The 16,814-nt window shown below is 35.9% G+C and overlaps 1 protein-coding gene across 4 annotated transcripts in view; it reads left to right on the plus strand.

The window, feature by feature from the left end:
- The window catches only part of hrg (poly(A) polymerase hiiragi), a 63,534-nt gene extending 47,003 nt beyond the window's left edge, over window positions 1-16,531 (plus strand). For all 4 annotated transcript variants that reach the window (XM_083112099.1, XM_083112098.1, XM_083112096.1 and 1 more), the window contains exons 11-14: window positions 2,695-2,764; window positions 5,801-5,852; window positions 12,227-12,394; window positions 14,931-16,531. In XM_083112099.1, the coding sequence (XP_082968225.1) occupies window positions 2,695-2,764; window positions 5,801-5,852; window positions 12,227-12,394; window positions 14,931-15,158 (518 nt within the window). In that variant the 3' untranslated portion in view covers window positions 15,159-16,531. The remainder of the gene's footprint in view (window positions 1-2,694; window positions 2,765-5,800; window positions 5,853-12,226; window positions 12,395-14,930) is intronic.
- The last annotated feature ends 283 nt before the right edge of the window (window positions 16,532-16,814 follow it).

Consider the following 16,814-nt stretch of genomic DNA (forward strand, 5'->3'; position numbering starts at 1 on the left):
GTACATGGAAAAGAAGAAAGAGGCAAGGACAGTAGTAAAGGGGGAAAGAGGAAAGTGGATGGAAGAATGGGCCAAAGTGCTAGAAGAAGATATACATGGGAACAAGAAAGTATTGTATGGATTAGTGAGAGAATGGAGGAGAGAAAGAGGAGACAGCTGCAAGCTAAGGGATGAAAGGGGAAACATTTTAGAAGAGAATGAAGAAATAAGGAGATGTGGAGAAATTATTTCGAGAAATAGCTGAATGTGAATAATTGAAATGAACATGAAGAAGTGAAGCAAAAATGAATCTCGCATGGAAAAAAGTGGAAGAAGTACCGAAGAGAGGTAGAGCACCTGGAGTAAATGAAATGTCAGTGGAAATGATGCTAAGAGCAGGAGTGATTGGTGTGCAGTGGCTGTACAGAGTGATGAAAACAGTGTGGCAAGAGAGAGAAGTGCCAAGAGGTTGGACAAAGGGACTAATAGTTCCCATATTCAAGAAGGGGGACAGGAAGGAATGTAAAAACTACAGAGAATTAACACACTAATGTGCCACTTAGCAAAGGTGTATGAGAAAATATTAGAGAAAGGAATAGGGGAAGTAACAGAGATCCGATATTCACCGTAAGCCAATTACAGGAGAGGCACTATGAGAATGGAAATGATTTGATTATGGCATTTTTAGGTACAGAAAGGGCATGCGAAAGCATGCACAGAACAAATATTTGGAAGGCTCTAAGAGAGAAAGGAGTCAAGGAAGAGAGAGTGCGTAGAGTGCAGAGCACATACAAGGCCAACCAGAGCTCTGTGAAGCCGCCAGTGGGAAAAACGGAGTGGTTCAGTATAAGTAATTGACTAAAACAGAAAAGTGTTCTTTCCTCACTGCTCTTCATAATTACAATGGATGCAATTAACGAAGAGGTGGGGAAGAAGCTAGGAGAGGAAGTGATGATGGCTCTGTTGTGCACTGATGACTTAGTAATATGGGGCATCGGGGATGAAGAAGTACAGAGACAGCTTGATAGTTGGAATGAGGAAATTAGAAGAGCAGGATTGAAATTCAGTGCAGAAAAGAGTGAGGTGCTAATAACAACAAGAAACAGAGCCCGATATGTACCAAGAATAAAGGTGGACACAAAAGAGTTGACGGTAGTGGAGAGTTTCAAGTATCTAGGAAGCATAATCCAGAGAAGTGAAAGAATAGATGAGGAGGTAAACAGGACAAATGGGTGGTGGATTCTATTGAAGATTAATATGGAACAGGGATGTACCTATGAAATGCAAGAAGGTAATATACAGCACATACTATGTGCCAATAATTATGTATGGAGCAGAGACTTGGACAATGACCGAGAGAGACAAAAGAAAGATGCAGGCAGTGGAGATGAAGTTTTTAAGGAGTATATTGGGGAGACTAGAAGGGATAGAATAAGGAATGAGGAGATCCGACAGACGGTGGATGTGGTGAGGCTTCAGGAGAGAATAGATCAGGCACAGATGAGATTGTTCGGACACATGAAGAGGGTGGATGCAGAAAGACTACCAGTAAGAGCTTACCATGCACAAGGAGTGGGAATAAGGCCACGGGAGACGAAGATGTCAGTGGAAAGAGCATACAGTGGAGAATGTTAGGAGAAGAGGACAAGATTGGAACATCATGGAAAAAGAGGAGTGGTGGAAGACCAGAAAAAAATTGAGAGGCTCCACATCTATGCCGACCCAGCCAGAGACCGGAAATATCCAAGGATGATGATGGTGGGAATAGGGGTGGATCTACAATTATTCTTAGTAAGAATATACAGTGGATTCTCGATATTATGTTTTTCAGAGGGCCAAACTGAAAGGACTTAAAATGAGAGAAAATGTAAAATCGAGGAAAATTTTAAAACATTTTGCTATGTTGGGACCATCAAGATTGTATGTATAATGTGTGAAAATGTAAAATTGTGGTTGTTGTACATACATAGAAACCACATTCTAACATTTCCGCATTTTATGTCTTTCCCCTTTATATGTTCAGTCACCCAGGTCCCAAGAAAAGGACACGTTAAATAATAATAGAATGTTTGCCACAACTCCCATTTCCATCTTTTTACATTTTCTCAACTGTCCAATGTGATGAAATTTGGTAGTCAAACTGATATTTGTTAAGTGCTGATTTCTTTAAGTTTTTGAACACAATCTAAGAATGTAACTGATGTCCCCCTCCAAATAAACATGCATGAAACATTGAGAACAGGGCTTCACTTCTTTTACAGGCTCCTTTCTAGATAACCAGAGGGAGGGGTTTAAAATTGTTTGTGAAAACATTTCCTTGTTTCTTGTCTGTGGAATTGTTGGCTTGTTGGCTATTGAAAAAAGTGCTTGTAAAGAGTTTGCTAAAAAACTACAATCTTCCTTTTAATGGGAAATCATTTATTTTCTTATGTAATAAAATAGGGTCGGGTTTGTATTTCACTTAGTAATTTTTAATGTGAAGCTTTTTTCAGTAAAAATACGTATTCCATTAGAAGGAAGTTGAGAGTGCACAAGTATATGTGTCTGGGGAGGGGGAGAGAGGCAGATGGACGCATTGTCAAAAAATGTAACATCTTATTGCTGTCTCAACAATCAAGGAGAAAGGGGTGACCTTGAAGGTGGAAAATATGTATGTGCAGCTCTAATGTAAGAACTTTTTATTTGCTTATTGGAGATACATCTTTCTACTTTCAGTGCATAGGCAAGCAGTACAAATCAAAATGCTGAAAGAAGGTATGAAAATAGAAGCAAGGCATGTGAAAAGGTGAGGCATAAGATATTATGTGAAACTATTAATTGGATTAAAGCATAACTCTGTGCTAACATGATTTATAACAAATATACATGAACATGTTGTTTTAGTGTAGTTCCAGGAAATCACGTACCAGCTAACTCTGTAACTCCCTGTTTCTACAGATATGTTTATACAGGGTTATTCATAAGTCCGTGAAACATTTGAAAAATTCATAAGACATGAACTACTGAACAAAAAACAAACCTTTTATATTCACAATAAAAATACACTCTCCAAGTTTGTTTCTAATATCAGAAAATATACATGTGATCACCTCTAGTGATGGGGCAAATGTTTATGCGATATTCCATCTCATTCCAGATACGAGTTAGTTAGAATATCCGTGTTAATAAGAGCCATGGGCACCGGTGATTCGGTCCCTGAGATCCTGTATATTAGTGGGGTCACACAAACAGTATCCTTCACAAACCCCTACAAGAAAAGTCACAAGGGATTAAATCGCTAGCAAACTGAAATCACAAAATGCCTGCTCCCATTTACTGAACGACATATTGCTACAATGGCCTCCTATCATCAAAACGCGCCAACACCACACCGTGCACTGCTTGCATAAAAAAAAACTTGCATTGTTTCTCTCTCTATTGAAATTACAGTTCTAACAATTGGTTGTGTAGTTTGTTATAATTGTTTTAAATGTTTCACAAACTTATGGATAACACTGTACATTACCTTACATTTTTGGCATACCCAGGAAATTTATCATGTAGAAATTCAAACAAAAATATACTATGCAGGCTCAACCAGGACTTCAACGTGGGTGTGTGGCATATCATACCCTACCAACTGAGCTGCAGAACATAGTTGTAATGCCGTTCCCTTCTAATCAAGGGGTTCTAGGTTTGATACCCCAGTGGAGGCTCATAGTGGTTCAGATCCCACTTTATATCATAGGTCCAGTCCTAATTAACCTGTTTGTTCATAAAGTGTACTTAAAACTCAATACGAGAACTACAGAGCAAGCATTGACTTTGTCAATGTTGCTTGATAATCCAGTAGGTAGAGCAATGGCCAGGGCCACAGCTTTAAGTTCTGGTTTGCTCTACACATTTTTCTACAGTACATTTTATACATATTTTATCACATACTATTAATGCTCATTTGCAAAGTAATCATTCATTTCTAATATGGCATTAAAATTGTATGCCATTTAAAAATTATGATATGTGTAGTATTTTCATTCAAGTAAGTTGTTATTTTCCATGGAAAGTTGCCAGCATCAGCTTCTTTATTACCAGAGGTAAAGGTACATGCTGATTTTCGTTGTTTTAACAGAAATTTTACTCGAAGACAGAAGGGAAAGTTCTTTTTCTAATAAAGGTTATGCTTGATCTGTCAGAATCACCTGTTCTGTGAAGTAGGCACTCCCTAGGAGCTGCAGTCAAAATTGTATCGGTCAAGATATGTTAAAGAGCATTTATTTTGTCATTTTGGCAACATGTTACCAGAACATAACTTTCTGTTTAGAGTTACATATATAACTTTCATTTATTTAAAAAAAAAAGTTCTTTCCGTAGTACTATAGATATGCATCATTTTGAAGTGATACAATATTAATACTTTGAAACAATACATAAACATAGTGTGTAAGTTGTTAGCAAACAAACTGTTAAAACATTTACGTTCTGACATTAATTTTAATTTATTTTTGTTCATCAGTCTTCTTGCTTGCCTCTTTTTATCTCTCCTATGGCCAGTTGATAACAAATATGTTTGTGGTTGTGGAAAAATATTATTTTTTTCATTTTATTTCTCTTCGCTTTCTGCTTTTCATTATATTTTAAGCCACATACTTATTTTTCTTGTGGATGCAGTAACGGAAAAGAGGCTTTTCAAATTTTTTTTAGACTTTAAAGTTGTGATTAGTGAGTGAATTTTTGCATATTGTCATGTTTGTCCCCTTGGGAAAATTCTTGTGAGGTTAGCGTAAAGTTTAACTTGATGTGCATAGAATTGCATATATATATATAGTGAGTAATTACGTGCACCATATTCCTTTTCAACCCAACATTATGCACTGGCAATGGAGAGAAGTAGCATAATTCTTATGGTCATATTCCCACTTTTATGGATTTTTGGGAATACTACCATACAATTGAATGATTGATGCTGTAAAGTAACATTCATTCTCTGTGAATTTTGTTCAAGAAATGCTTATTTCTTTGTATTGGCAATTCATTTAACGTATCTAATTTGTAAAATTTTTACTGCATACTTACAAATCGTACCCCTAATTATGAAACAGTATTCAGTTGAACCTTGATTTTACGTTTTGCAAGAGATCAAGCTGAAGATACTAAAACTGTGGGAAAATGTAAAATCGATATTAACATATAAAATTGTATAACATTTTGCTATGTTGCGAACTTCAAGATTGAATGCATAATGTGGGAAAATGTAAAATCGGGGTTCCACTGTATATCTAGATTGATTAGACTTAGAATATTTGTCTTCCCCAAGTATGATAGTTTAGAACATGACAAAAATTGATTTTTACCAATTCTCTATAAGTAGGCAGAATTTTACTCCTATTTATAGGCTTCAGTAATAATAAAATGAATGTTATTTACAGTAAAACTTCTCTGTCATCATGGTCAGAGGTTGTCAATGCATCTGTTGTGGTGGGGAAGGTGGTGAAGTGATCAAGAAATAAGTGTGCTACCATTTTGTATGGTTAAAATGTATATTTAACTCGTAAAACTTTTTTGTACCAAGTCAAATATGGATACCAAAGAAACTTGAGTACCTCAATTTATAGATTCACAAGGAAGGATTTTGTACTAAAGTTAATAATCATGCAAGATCAGGAAAGACTAGTCTGAATATAGTGTTTTTCACAGTTTTATAAAGTAGTTTAATGTGAAAAAATAAGTCAAACAGTGAATGTATTGTATAATGTATCATGATTTTGTCTGATCGTGTTATTGTTCAAATACATGTATATTGATTTTTGACTAGTTCTCTTTATGGCGTATTTATATGTTACAGGAAACAACTGCACCAATATCTTTCGCCTAGTATATGGAAAAAAGACAAAAAGGTAAGATATTATTACACACAGTTGAGATTGTTTGAGTCATTTTGAGAAAGTGTATGTCAGGTGTATACATATGCATCAATGTAAACAACATGCAATATCAATTGTCCATTAACGATTGTCTGACTTTTGACCTATTTTATATTCTGTCAGTATGTTTTGAGAGAGCATTTTCACGTCTCAGGTGAACAATTAATTGGGGGTGGGGATCGTGCTTACTATGGACGTGTGATTTTTACTACAAATCTGTCAAAAAGGAATTGGTTCCCCTGAAGACAGGAGAAAATGGTGCAAGATAGACAACGGGTAATGTACAATTGAGAATTCATTCAAAGTAAAACTTTAACCATTATTGCTGTGGGGGTGAGTGAAAGCTATTACTAATAATGCCTCCAAAACTAAATAGGAGTAGTGACGGTGCACAAGACACTTCGTCCACAAATATTGATAAGTACCTAAAATTGGGCTTGATTGTATACTGTTACATTTCAGAGATGATCAAAACTTCTCTATGCTTTTCAAGTGCAAACCTTGTAATTTATAAGACAATATACATATATATATATATATTAGGGATGGGACCGATTAATCGGTACTCTATCGGTATCGGCCGATATAGGCATATCGGTGTATCAGTTTATCGGTAAAATTACCGATTATTTTACCGATCCTATATATCGATAAATATCTTATAATTTAGTTCAAAATTCTGCCATTTTGTTGTATTTTTTATGGATAATCTCGATGCCCTACTTTTTAAAAAAGTAATTGCCTAAATATTCAACTTCTTTTGCACTGCAGTCACCTCGAAACACATATTTATTAAGGAGATCAATGAACATTTCAAGTTCTTCATGGACAGTTTCTAATTTTATATCGGATCGGTAGAGTATCAGTTATCGGTATCGGTAAATTTTATATCGGTACTTTATCGGTATCGGACAAAATTTCATATCGGCCCATCCCTAATATATATATTTAACTAAGAACCATCTGTCGAATTTTCACCTGACAACTCCAGACACCACAAAGTGTCCTGTCAAGTCAAATATAGTCTACATCAGTATCAATGACCTGTCTCCTATGTACAACCACCAACAGCCGACTGTTGTCTTCTTTGCCTAACCTTGGAAATTGCAGAGTGCAGAGTATGTGATGTTCAACATCATCAGAAACTGGCAGAAATTTCTTGGTTACTTTTATATTTCACATCTGGTGTCATTAAATACTGAGAAGATAGTACTCACTTTTTCCGCGAAATTGTTTTATTTGTACTTGTTTTGTACAAGTTCCAACGAGGATGGTGGCAGTAGCCACTGAAATTAATAGAACTACAAATAAAACAGTTTTGAGGAAAAAGTGAGTACTATTTCTCGGTATTTATCTACTACCGCATGTGTCATTTCCCAATTATGAATGGTGTCATTAAAATTATAAAAATTGCAAGTGAAACTAATGCTACCCAACAAATTTCTTCTTTTTAAGTTTTGAAAGTAAACCTGTTTTCTACTTGAAGTGTGTTAAAAATTTTTGTAGCCAATAATATGAAGGGAAAAAAGGACAGAAAACATTAAAGCCCCTATCACACGGAACTGGATTTCTAGTTGGAATGCCCTAGTTGGTGCTGAACTAACTTTCTAGGTAGCAATCATGGCCGCCTGGCTGACTGCTTGACTGGGAGGAATAGGCCATGTTCTAATTGCTCCTTGCTTTCCTCGACTGGATTCTGTGGAACAGTCAATCAGAGCAAAGTCTCACCATGTGAAGATAATCTGTGAGTGTGCAAAGGAGCATTTTTGTCGGTGGTTTCCGAGTGTTACTCCAGCAATGTATAACGTATACAGCATGAAAGGCACGTTGAGTTACACCATCTATGCCGAGTGCACAGTGTTTACATTTGAGACAACTAAAATATTCTTCCATACGTGTACAGTAAACGTTGTAAAGTATGTATTTAAGCAGCGCCATTGTTTTGTACCTAATAACGTTTTATACGAAACGTTATTCCTCTCTGTTGAATAGTTATCGGCTTTTAAAAATGTGAAGTGATACATTGTTTACATCTCACACGACTGCCATTACAACTTCCCTCGCATGGGAACAAAAGTCTATCGACAAGTACACTGATAAGTATCGTGTGAGGCGAAAACTAGCAAATTGATAGCAAGTCCAGTGCCAACTAGGGCATACCTGCTGGAAATCCAGTTCCGTGTGATGCGGGCTTAAGAGAAAAAAAAAGCAATAGCTGCCGTTGGTTATTGCATTACCGCCAGTAAACTTTTTTTCACATGTATAGAAATTGCTGAAAATTTTGAAGTTTTCAGACTTCTGTTTTTGTTTTACTTGCATGCCTGCATTGATGTTTTATTTATATTATTATCTAAATATATACTAAATGTATATAAGAAATAGAAATTGGTGGGAGAAACCTGGTCAAATTTTCAGAATGCACCACTGCATTGCCGCTGCATTTGTATCTTTTAAAATCACTTGTAATGTGAAGCAAGATCTAAATACAATTTACAGCTTACATAGGATGTGGTAAATTCTGCAATTTTGCCACACTGGATTGAAAGTTATATTCTGTTCTTGATTTCTCATCATTTTATGTAAATGAACTCTGTCCTAGGATCATTCTGTTTTCCTTAGTTTATAATTCTGTAAAACACTACAGTTTAATTTAATATGTGTTATTTCTGTAGAAATGTCACAGTACCACATCCCATGTTTCGGTAAAAGTAGATTTGTTGAAGGAATAAATAGTCACTGAATTAAATGGCAAGTAAAAGTATGTACATACACCATTTGTTTTTATATTTCTATTAGGGATGGGACCGATTAATCGGTATTCTATCGGTATCGGCCGATATAGGCATATCGGTGTATCGGTTTATCGGTAAAATTACCGATTATTTTACCGATCCGATATATTGATAAATATCTTATAATTTAGTGCAAAATTCTGCCATTTTGTTGTAATTTTTATGGATAATCTCCATGCCCTTCTTCCTAAAAAAGTAAATGTGTAAATATTCAACTTATTTTGCACTGCAGTCACCTTGAAACACATTTATTAAGGAGATCAATGATCATTTCAGGTTCTTCAAGGACCATTTCTAATTTTATATCGGATCGGTAGAATATCGGTTATCGGTATTGGCAAATTTTATATCGGTACTTTATCGGTATCGGCCAAAATTTCATATCGGCCCATCCCTAATTTCTATTATAAGTGGTTTAGTTTTCATGTACCAGTAGGTGCAGGTTCGTTTCTGGTGACCTTGAAATGAGTAATTGCAGCAAGTGAATAGTTGATCATCTTGTGAAAAATAATTACATATTCATAATTTTACAGTCTGTAGGGGATATAGGTTATTTAGAAGAAATGAATTAGTCTTATTTAAGGGAACTTAATTAGGCAGAAGAACATAATCTGGTGCATTTAATCACTACAAAGTCTGAATTTTTTGCTTCTTCTTTTGTTTAAATAACTCCCTCCCTTCCAAGTCCACTTACACTTACGAGTACAGCATGGAACCTTAAGGCTTTTATTTTTCAACGTTCACTGATTACTTTTTCCAGAAATAAGAAAAGCATTAGCATTAAAAAAAAATGAGTGAACATGTACTACGTTTGGTAATACTCTGTTTTTATACACATTCACACACCTCAGGCAGTATCTAACAACACTGTCACCATAACCCCCCATAGTCTGCTCCTATATCTGGACACACAGCTGTCCAGATATAAGTAAACTTATAATAAAAACCTTCTTACGTTTGAAGAAGCAGAGCCTTGATCACTAAAAAAAATTGAAATCAATTCTCCTGGCTAAAATTTGTCATGCATGTCTATTATAACAGGGTGCTTGCTGACCAGGAATTGTAGACGCTCCTACCAACGAGAGTATGACAATGGGTTCACCACTATCACCAATACTTATCAGCATATACATGGAACACAGTCCTCACCCAAAGCACCAGAAAGCCTAAGACATGGGTTAGGTATGTAGACGATGCATTCATAATATGGATACATGGAGACTACATACTACCAGATTTCCTCCAGCATCTGAATAGCATTCATCCATAATTTTGGTAGATATCCTAGTGGATAGATCTGGAAATCAAATATCAACAGCTGTGTATCGAAAGCCAGCACACACTGGGAGATAGATACATACGCTACAAATCAAACCACCCCAAGAGTACAAAGAATACCATAATCCACTGCCTAAGCTCAAGGGCCAGAAGAATCTGCTAAAATCTGCCAACACTTGGACAAGAACAGGATACAATGGGTATCTGCCAACCATGACTGAGAGAGCCACCCACAGCCTAGCAGACAAACGGTGAGATACAAAGACTGACTTAAAAGGTGCAGTATGCATAGCATACTTCCCTGTCTTATTGGAATAAATAAGCAGAATTGGTTCAAAATCCAACTTAGGACATCATTCAGCAGTAAGATAATATAAGATTCTTACTATCTAACACCATACCAGTAAACCAAATACAAGCTAGCAAAAACTGAATGTAACATACCATGTGAATGTGGGCGAGCTTACATAGGATAATCTGGATGTCCTCTAGAGAAGAGGATAGGCGAACACAAGCAGCACACATGCATTCACAAGGGTGAAATAGGTTGAACAAAGCCGAGCGTGCATGGAATGAATCCCATAGAATTCAGTGGAACGTAAAGAACCAAATTGAAAACAGGAAATCAAAGGACAATCCTTCATAGCAGTGACCCAAAAGCCTTAATCATCCCAATGTAGAATCAAATATGGTCTTCTATCCTCAGAAAATAGAAATAGTAGCATAAGTTTAGCAAAAAATTAGTATAGAAATGAGGTAGTTTGTTAGCATGCTGTATTTGTAGTAAAATAACAGGTGTCGTAGGTTTGATCCCCACCACTGGCAGAAATAAATTTGTTCTTCTGAAGACGAGAGAGGAGGTGCTCTCTCAAAACTTAGTATAGGTTAAGTATACATATTAATCACTAAATAATAAATCACTGCATGCTAATGCAGAATGTTCAGAGAATTATCAGTTTCATTGTTGTGTCAATACAAACAATTTATTGAACTCCAGAAAGTCATTACTGCAATATTTTAAATTTACTTAATTTGTTTTTTTTAAATGTTATTTTTAGTCTTGATTATTATTGTTGTTAATTTTTAAAAATTTCTACTTGAAAATACTTGAATTCTAATTATCCTAGAGAAACCACCTTGTTATAAATTTCTCAGACATAATTAAGATGTAGTGGCATTTGTAAGACTAAACCTTCTTGCTTTGCTAGGTGACATACACACGTGATACCTGAACCCTGCATGCCTGGGGATGTTTCTTTTGTGAGTAGGATATGTCAGTTTGAAAAATGTGTTGCGAATGTTTTTTTGTATTATTATTATTATTAAAAAAAGAAGAAATTTGAGTGGATATGTTGTTTTGTAAAAGTTTACAAGAAATATTATCAATTCATAACAGTTTTGGAATGAGTGCTTGAGGTAAGTGACAACCATGTCACAGTGAAAATTTAACATGGACAGTAGGAGTTCAACATTAAACCTGATAGTAAAGTAGCTTTTGACTCGTTAAAAAAAATAGTCCTTTTCATAAAATGACCTTTTGGATGTGAATAATATTATTAAGTGTGATTAAAATACACAGACAGATAAGAACACACTGTAGTAATTCACTTGTTTTTACAGCTTTCTTAAAATCAGATCAAGAAATGGCGTATCTAAATTTTTCATCGTAGTTGATAGATGTATTCTATTGAGACGGCTTTTGACAGCCTGTAATTTACCACCATTACAAACACACTGCCTAATTGACTCAAATTAGTTCCATACAATTCTGCAAGTATTTTAGTGTAGGATTAGAATCTAAACTTGTATGGAAGGTTAACTTTATTCGTTATGTTGCCGGAATTTTTTTATTGTCATATTGTTTCAGACATTTCCTATGTGCAATCTTCCTTAATGTCACAAAATGCAGACCACCTATATATTTCTTTCAGACTTAGAAACCTGTATTTTGTAGGAGTAAATCCTTCAAACCACTTCATCTGAAAGACGATACCTTAGATGGGAAAAAAAACATTACTATCTAGCTGTAATATACGTGTTGTAGAAATATGTCTGTAATATACATGTTGTGGAAATATGTAGGTTTTTGTGTACAGCATTGAAAATCTTTAATGTCCTTTTGCTTCATTAGAGTATTGTGAGTGAATAGCAACCAACCTAAACTATAACTTATGTAAAATAGTTTTTATATCATGGAGTTTTGTATCTGTTGTATGTTTTTGCTCCTTTGCATTGTTTATGTTCGCTCCTGATGGCTGCTTTCTGTGTGTATTGCAGGGAAGCACCACCCCTAATGCCAATTCACCTCTTCATCGGAATGGTACGAATGCTGTGACGGTCCAGTCTTCGGGAGAATCAGGAAATATTGCCAAAAAGCGACCATCGGACTCTTCCTTGGATGGTGTTTGTAAGAAACCAAAACTGGGAGATGAGACTTCTTCGCAGGTAAAAATTGTCTTCTCACAAATTCTATTTTCTTTGCATTCATGCATTAGCCTCAAAGGCACAGAGGTCTCAATTGACTTCATTCCTTTCATTCTTGAGGGGAACATCTTGAAGCATCTTCACCTCCCTCCCCCTGTTTTTACTCTCTCCCAACTCTTTTCCTGCTACCTTCTACTGCTTGATGAAGCCTATCACTCTCCCTGAGCATTCTCACGTCCTATTTGTGTTTTACTTCTCATGCCATTGGTCTCAGTCAGCCTGGCTATGCTTCGTGGAACTTTAATATGTAATGAATTTAAGATGGAGTTTATTAGACCACAGCACGTGATCTTGACAATAGGTCTACTGTCTCTGACCTCAAAGTAAACCGTGCTTGTTGATACAAAGAGTTCCATGTCAGAAAAATGTCTGCATGCATTGGGTTGTTATGGCAGACCTGTGTTTTTTTTTTTGGCTACACAAACTGTTATGATGGTCATTCATGCCTGCTGTTACATGCATGTCCATTGCACCTCCGCAAAGCATTTTGTGCTCTGGAACCTGTTGCACTGCCTGCTGACCCCCTAAGGAAGGACATTTGAGGCAACTAGCCATGTCAGCCTGTCTTTGTCTTGCTTGTAACCTCCTAATGGCATGCTGCTGCAACTCACCTGACAAATGGTGTTCTGTTGCCATTTTTGACCATTTCAACTTGCCGGCCTTATCCTGACAGACACTTGAGAAAAAGTGGGAATATAATCAAATGTCCGTCAGCTATTCATTAATTTCATAAAAGCATATGATTCAGTCAAAGGCGATAAATTATATAATGTTTTAGTCAAGTTTGGAATACCTAAGAAACTTGTTAATATGATAAAAGTGTGCACAAGTGAAACAGAGAGTAAAATTCGGGTAGGTATTAATGTGTCTGACAAATTTACAATCCATGATGAGTTAGAACAAGGAGATACATTTTCTCCATTGCTCTTTAATTTTGCCTTAGAATATGCTGTTAGGAAGGTAAAAGAAACTAACGAAGGACTAATATTAAACGGTGTGACTCAGCTGTTAGCATATGCAGATGATGTAGACTTACTGGGGGATGATGTAAATACAATTAAGAATAATGCTAAAATATTTTTCAAAGCAGCTAAAGAGATAGGTTTGGATGTTAGCAAAGAGAAAACTAAAGATATCCTTACAGGCCAAAACCAATGTTAGGTAATGATTAAAATCTAATTATTGATAACAACTTGTTTGAACCAGTTTCCAAATTCAAATACTTAGGAGTAATACTAACAAATGAAAATGATATTAAAGAGGAAATAAAGCAGGCTTATTTCAGGAAATGCATGTTACTTTTCTCTTCATAAACTTTTGTCTTCTCCTTTAATATCTAAGAAACTAAAAGCTAAAATATACAAAATAGTAATCTTGCCTGTAGTATTATATAGATGCGAAACTTGGTTCCTTACATTGAAAGAGGAACATAAATTGAGAGTATTTGAAAATAAGATCCTTAGGAAAATATTTGGACCTAAAAGGGATGAGGAGACAGGAGAAGACTTGGGTGGGCAGTCCATGTGGCATGAATGGGAGAGGAAAGAAGAGTTTACAGGATACTTGGGAAACCTGATGGTAAGAGACCAGTAGGAAGGCCAAGATGAAGATGTAGAGAGAACGTTGAGATGGACCTAAAGGAAATCGGTAGGGATGGAAAAGGGTGTATAGATCTTGCTCAGGATATGGACATATGGAAGGCCTGTGTTGCTGCAGCCATAAACCTTCGGTTTTAAGAAGGCGAGAGAGTTCGTTAGGTAGTAGCTTTCTCCTCTACACTTCAGAAGTGTTTGGCTCAACAATGTAGGGCCACCTTATATACCACACCAGGGATTAGTACACTATAAGTACACTGGGGTAACACTACCACAACTGCTCTTTCACATGCCCTCGGAATGCAATTGTAATCCATGCTATCATAGTAGGCTCGCAGTTATAGTGTTGTCCCATGTGTTTATTTTGTTTCTGTGCCACGTTTTCTCTTTATTCTGTAATGTATGATGAGCAGTGTAAATGTCATTCAAAGTTTTGCTTCCTGCCTTCCTAATTGAATTTGTTCACTGCAAATGAATAATACTTATATGCCACTTTGGTGACAAATGATCTCACTACAGAAGGTTCCAGGTTTGTGTCCCAGTCTGGGCATTGATGTTGCTTCATAAACTGCATCATTATTGGATTGAGTATAACTTGCACCATGTGCCAACATTTTCATACAAGTAATAATTACTTTTGGCACATACCTCTCTTTTTCACCCCATATGGCTTCATTAATAGGAAGGAGAAGATTTGGGCCAAAAACATGATAAAATGAAACAGATATCTTGAAAACAAAAAAGCAGTTGCACTGTCACAATGTTCACTTCTTTTTGTCTGGCTAGCAACTGATGGCAGTATATATTGGATCAGTATGTCTGTCGCTAAATTTCACCTTGATTAATTCATAATTCTCAGTGTAGGTCATTGTCATTGTACTTACATAACATTCTTGTTTCAGGGTGATGAATCTCCCAACAATTCCATTGTTGTACAGTGTGGAGGTGAAGACTCAAACTCTAATTTCTCTGTTGAGGATTTCAAACAAACTGAACCTGCTCCAGTTGTAGAGAAGCTCCTAGAACCAGAACCAGAAACGGAACCTATTCCTGAAGATTCCCCTGCAGCAAAAGAAGTTTGCAACAGCATCCCGCCCACAGAGAGGTTAGAAGTGAACCAGTGCGTGTGAGGTGGCGAGCGTGAGAGCAATTTGAAGTTTAAGCTTTTCCGAAAATGATGAGCACCTCGGAAGTCTTTCAGCGAGAAACGTGGATGATGAAAGGAAAGTATGGGGGAGGGGTGCTTTCAGTAGTCGATACTTGGGAGTAAAATTAGAAAAGTCTTCAAGGTGCAGGGTATGAAATACTGAATGAATTGTACATAATTACGTGTATGTATTATTCATATTAGTGTGGAAGGTTACATTTCAGTGCTGAAGTTTTCATTTCTTTGGTGTGTTTGTTAGGCATCTGATGTTGTGCAGAGGAAAATTTGTATCATACCTCATGAATAAATTGGTAGGGCTAGAGCTAATCATGCTGCAAAATCTGGTTCCCATAATTCAATGCAGTCCATGATTTTCATAAATGAGTTGTAATGTGACCTTACAGAATTGCTGTTGTCTTTGTGCTTGAGATACATGGAGAAATGCTCACGGCAAGAGAAGATCAATTGGGGAAGCCAATCAGAGGATAACTTACTTAAATAGTAAAGACTAGCTTTATGTGCATTATGTGGAGAGATGACTAGTTACTGATTGATGTTTATCTTGAGTATTTACCATATTGGGAAGAAAGTGTTTATTTTATTTATAAATAATACAAGTGTAGGAGACGGAACGGGAAGAAAGCACAATTAATTTCTTGGCGTACAGCGAACAAAGTGAGCAAGAATATGTGTGCTTGACCAAAACAGAAAGCATTTGATTTTTTATAATGTTATTTCTCATGTAGTGAAAGCAGATACAATAAAAGGAGAAGGGGCAAATACTTTTATCTGTGATTCTGCCTTGGTAAGTCCCTACATTGTATTTCAACGGAACATCTTGATACAGAAGAATTAGTTTTTATTTGTTCCAAAAAAAATAATAAAAAATAAAAGAGCAGGAGTTGAGTTTAAATGTTCTCTTTTTTATATTTGACATTGTAACACTTAACAACATGTGATTATATTTTCAAGAACTAAAGGTAAAAAATTCTGTATTGTTGAAAAAAAGTGCTGTTCTGGCTGCAATAAATTGTCTTTTTCATTTCAATGTATCAGATATTCATCACTGCCATTTTTCATAGACCAAATGGGTGCATATAGAGCTGTAGTTCCAACCTTCTGCGGACGACAGGCCATCAGGGTGTACATAAAGATCATTTGTGTTGTGTTATGGAAAGTTACATATGAAATGTATGAATAATGAAAAAAAAAAAGTTTTCCTAAGCATCACATTGCAAAGTTTCACATTGAAACTTTTTCTGAGGTTAAGTTTTATTTTTTTATTTTTCAAAATCATTTTAAAATGTAGAGTTATTGTAGTATTTGAAGATTTGTGCTATTAAACAATGGATTCATTTTGCTGTTTGTCTTCATTCTCTTTCAATTCAAGAAGAAAAGATAAAAAAATTATTTAGGTAGGTCTCTGTATTACTGTACAAGGAGAGAGAATATATTTACTCACATCATTGCATGAACTTACCAAAGTTGGTAGATCCATCTGGTAGCTGCATCCTTCCTTTACCAGTGTATCTAATTCTGGGAACACAACTTGTCAACACAGTAAAACATGTGTTGCAATTGTTCAGTTTTGTTCACAATTGATTGTGTTAAAGAGGAAAGAGATACAACACCAAAAATT

This window comes from Lepisma saccharinum, chromosome 25 (genome assembly GCF_977018435.1).
Source record: "Lepisma saccharinum chromosome 25, izLepSacc3.1, whole genome shotgun sequence".
NCBI lineage: Eukaryota > Metazoa > Arthropoda > Insecta > Zygentoma > Lepismatidae > Lepisma > Lepisma saccharinum.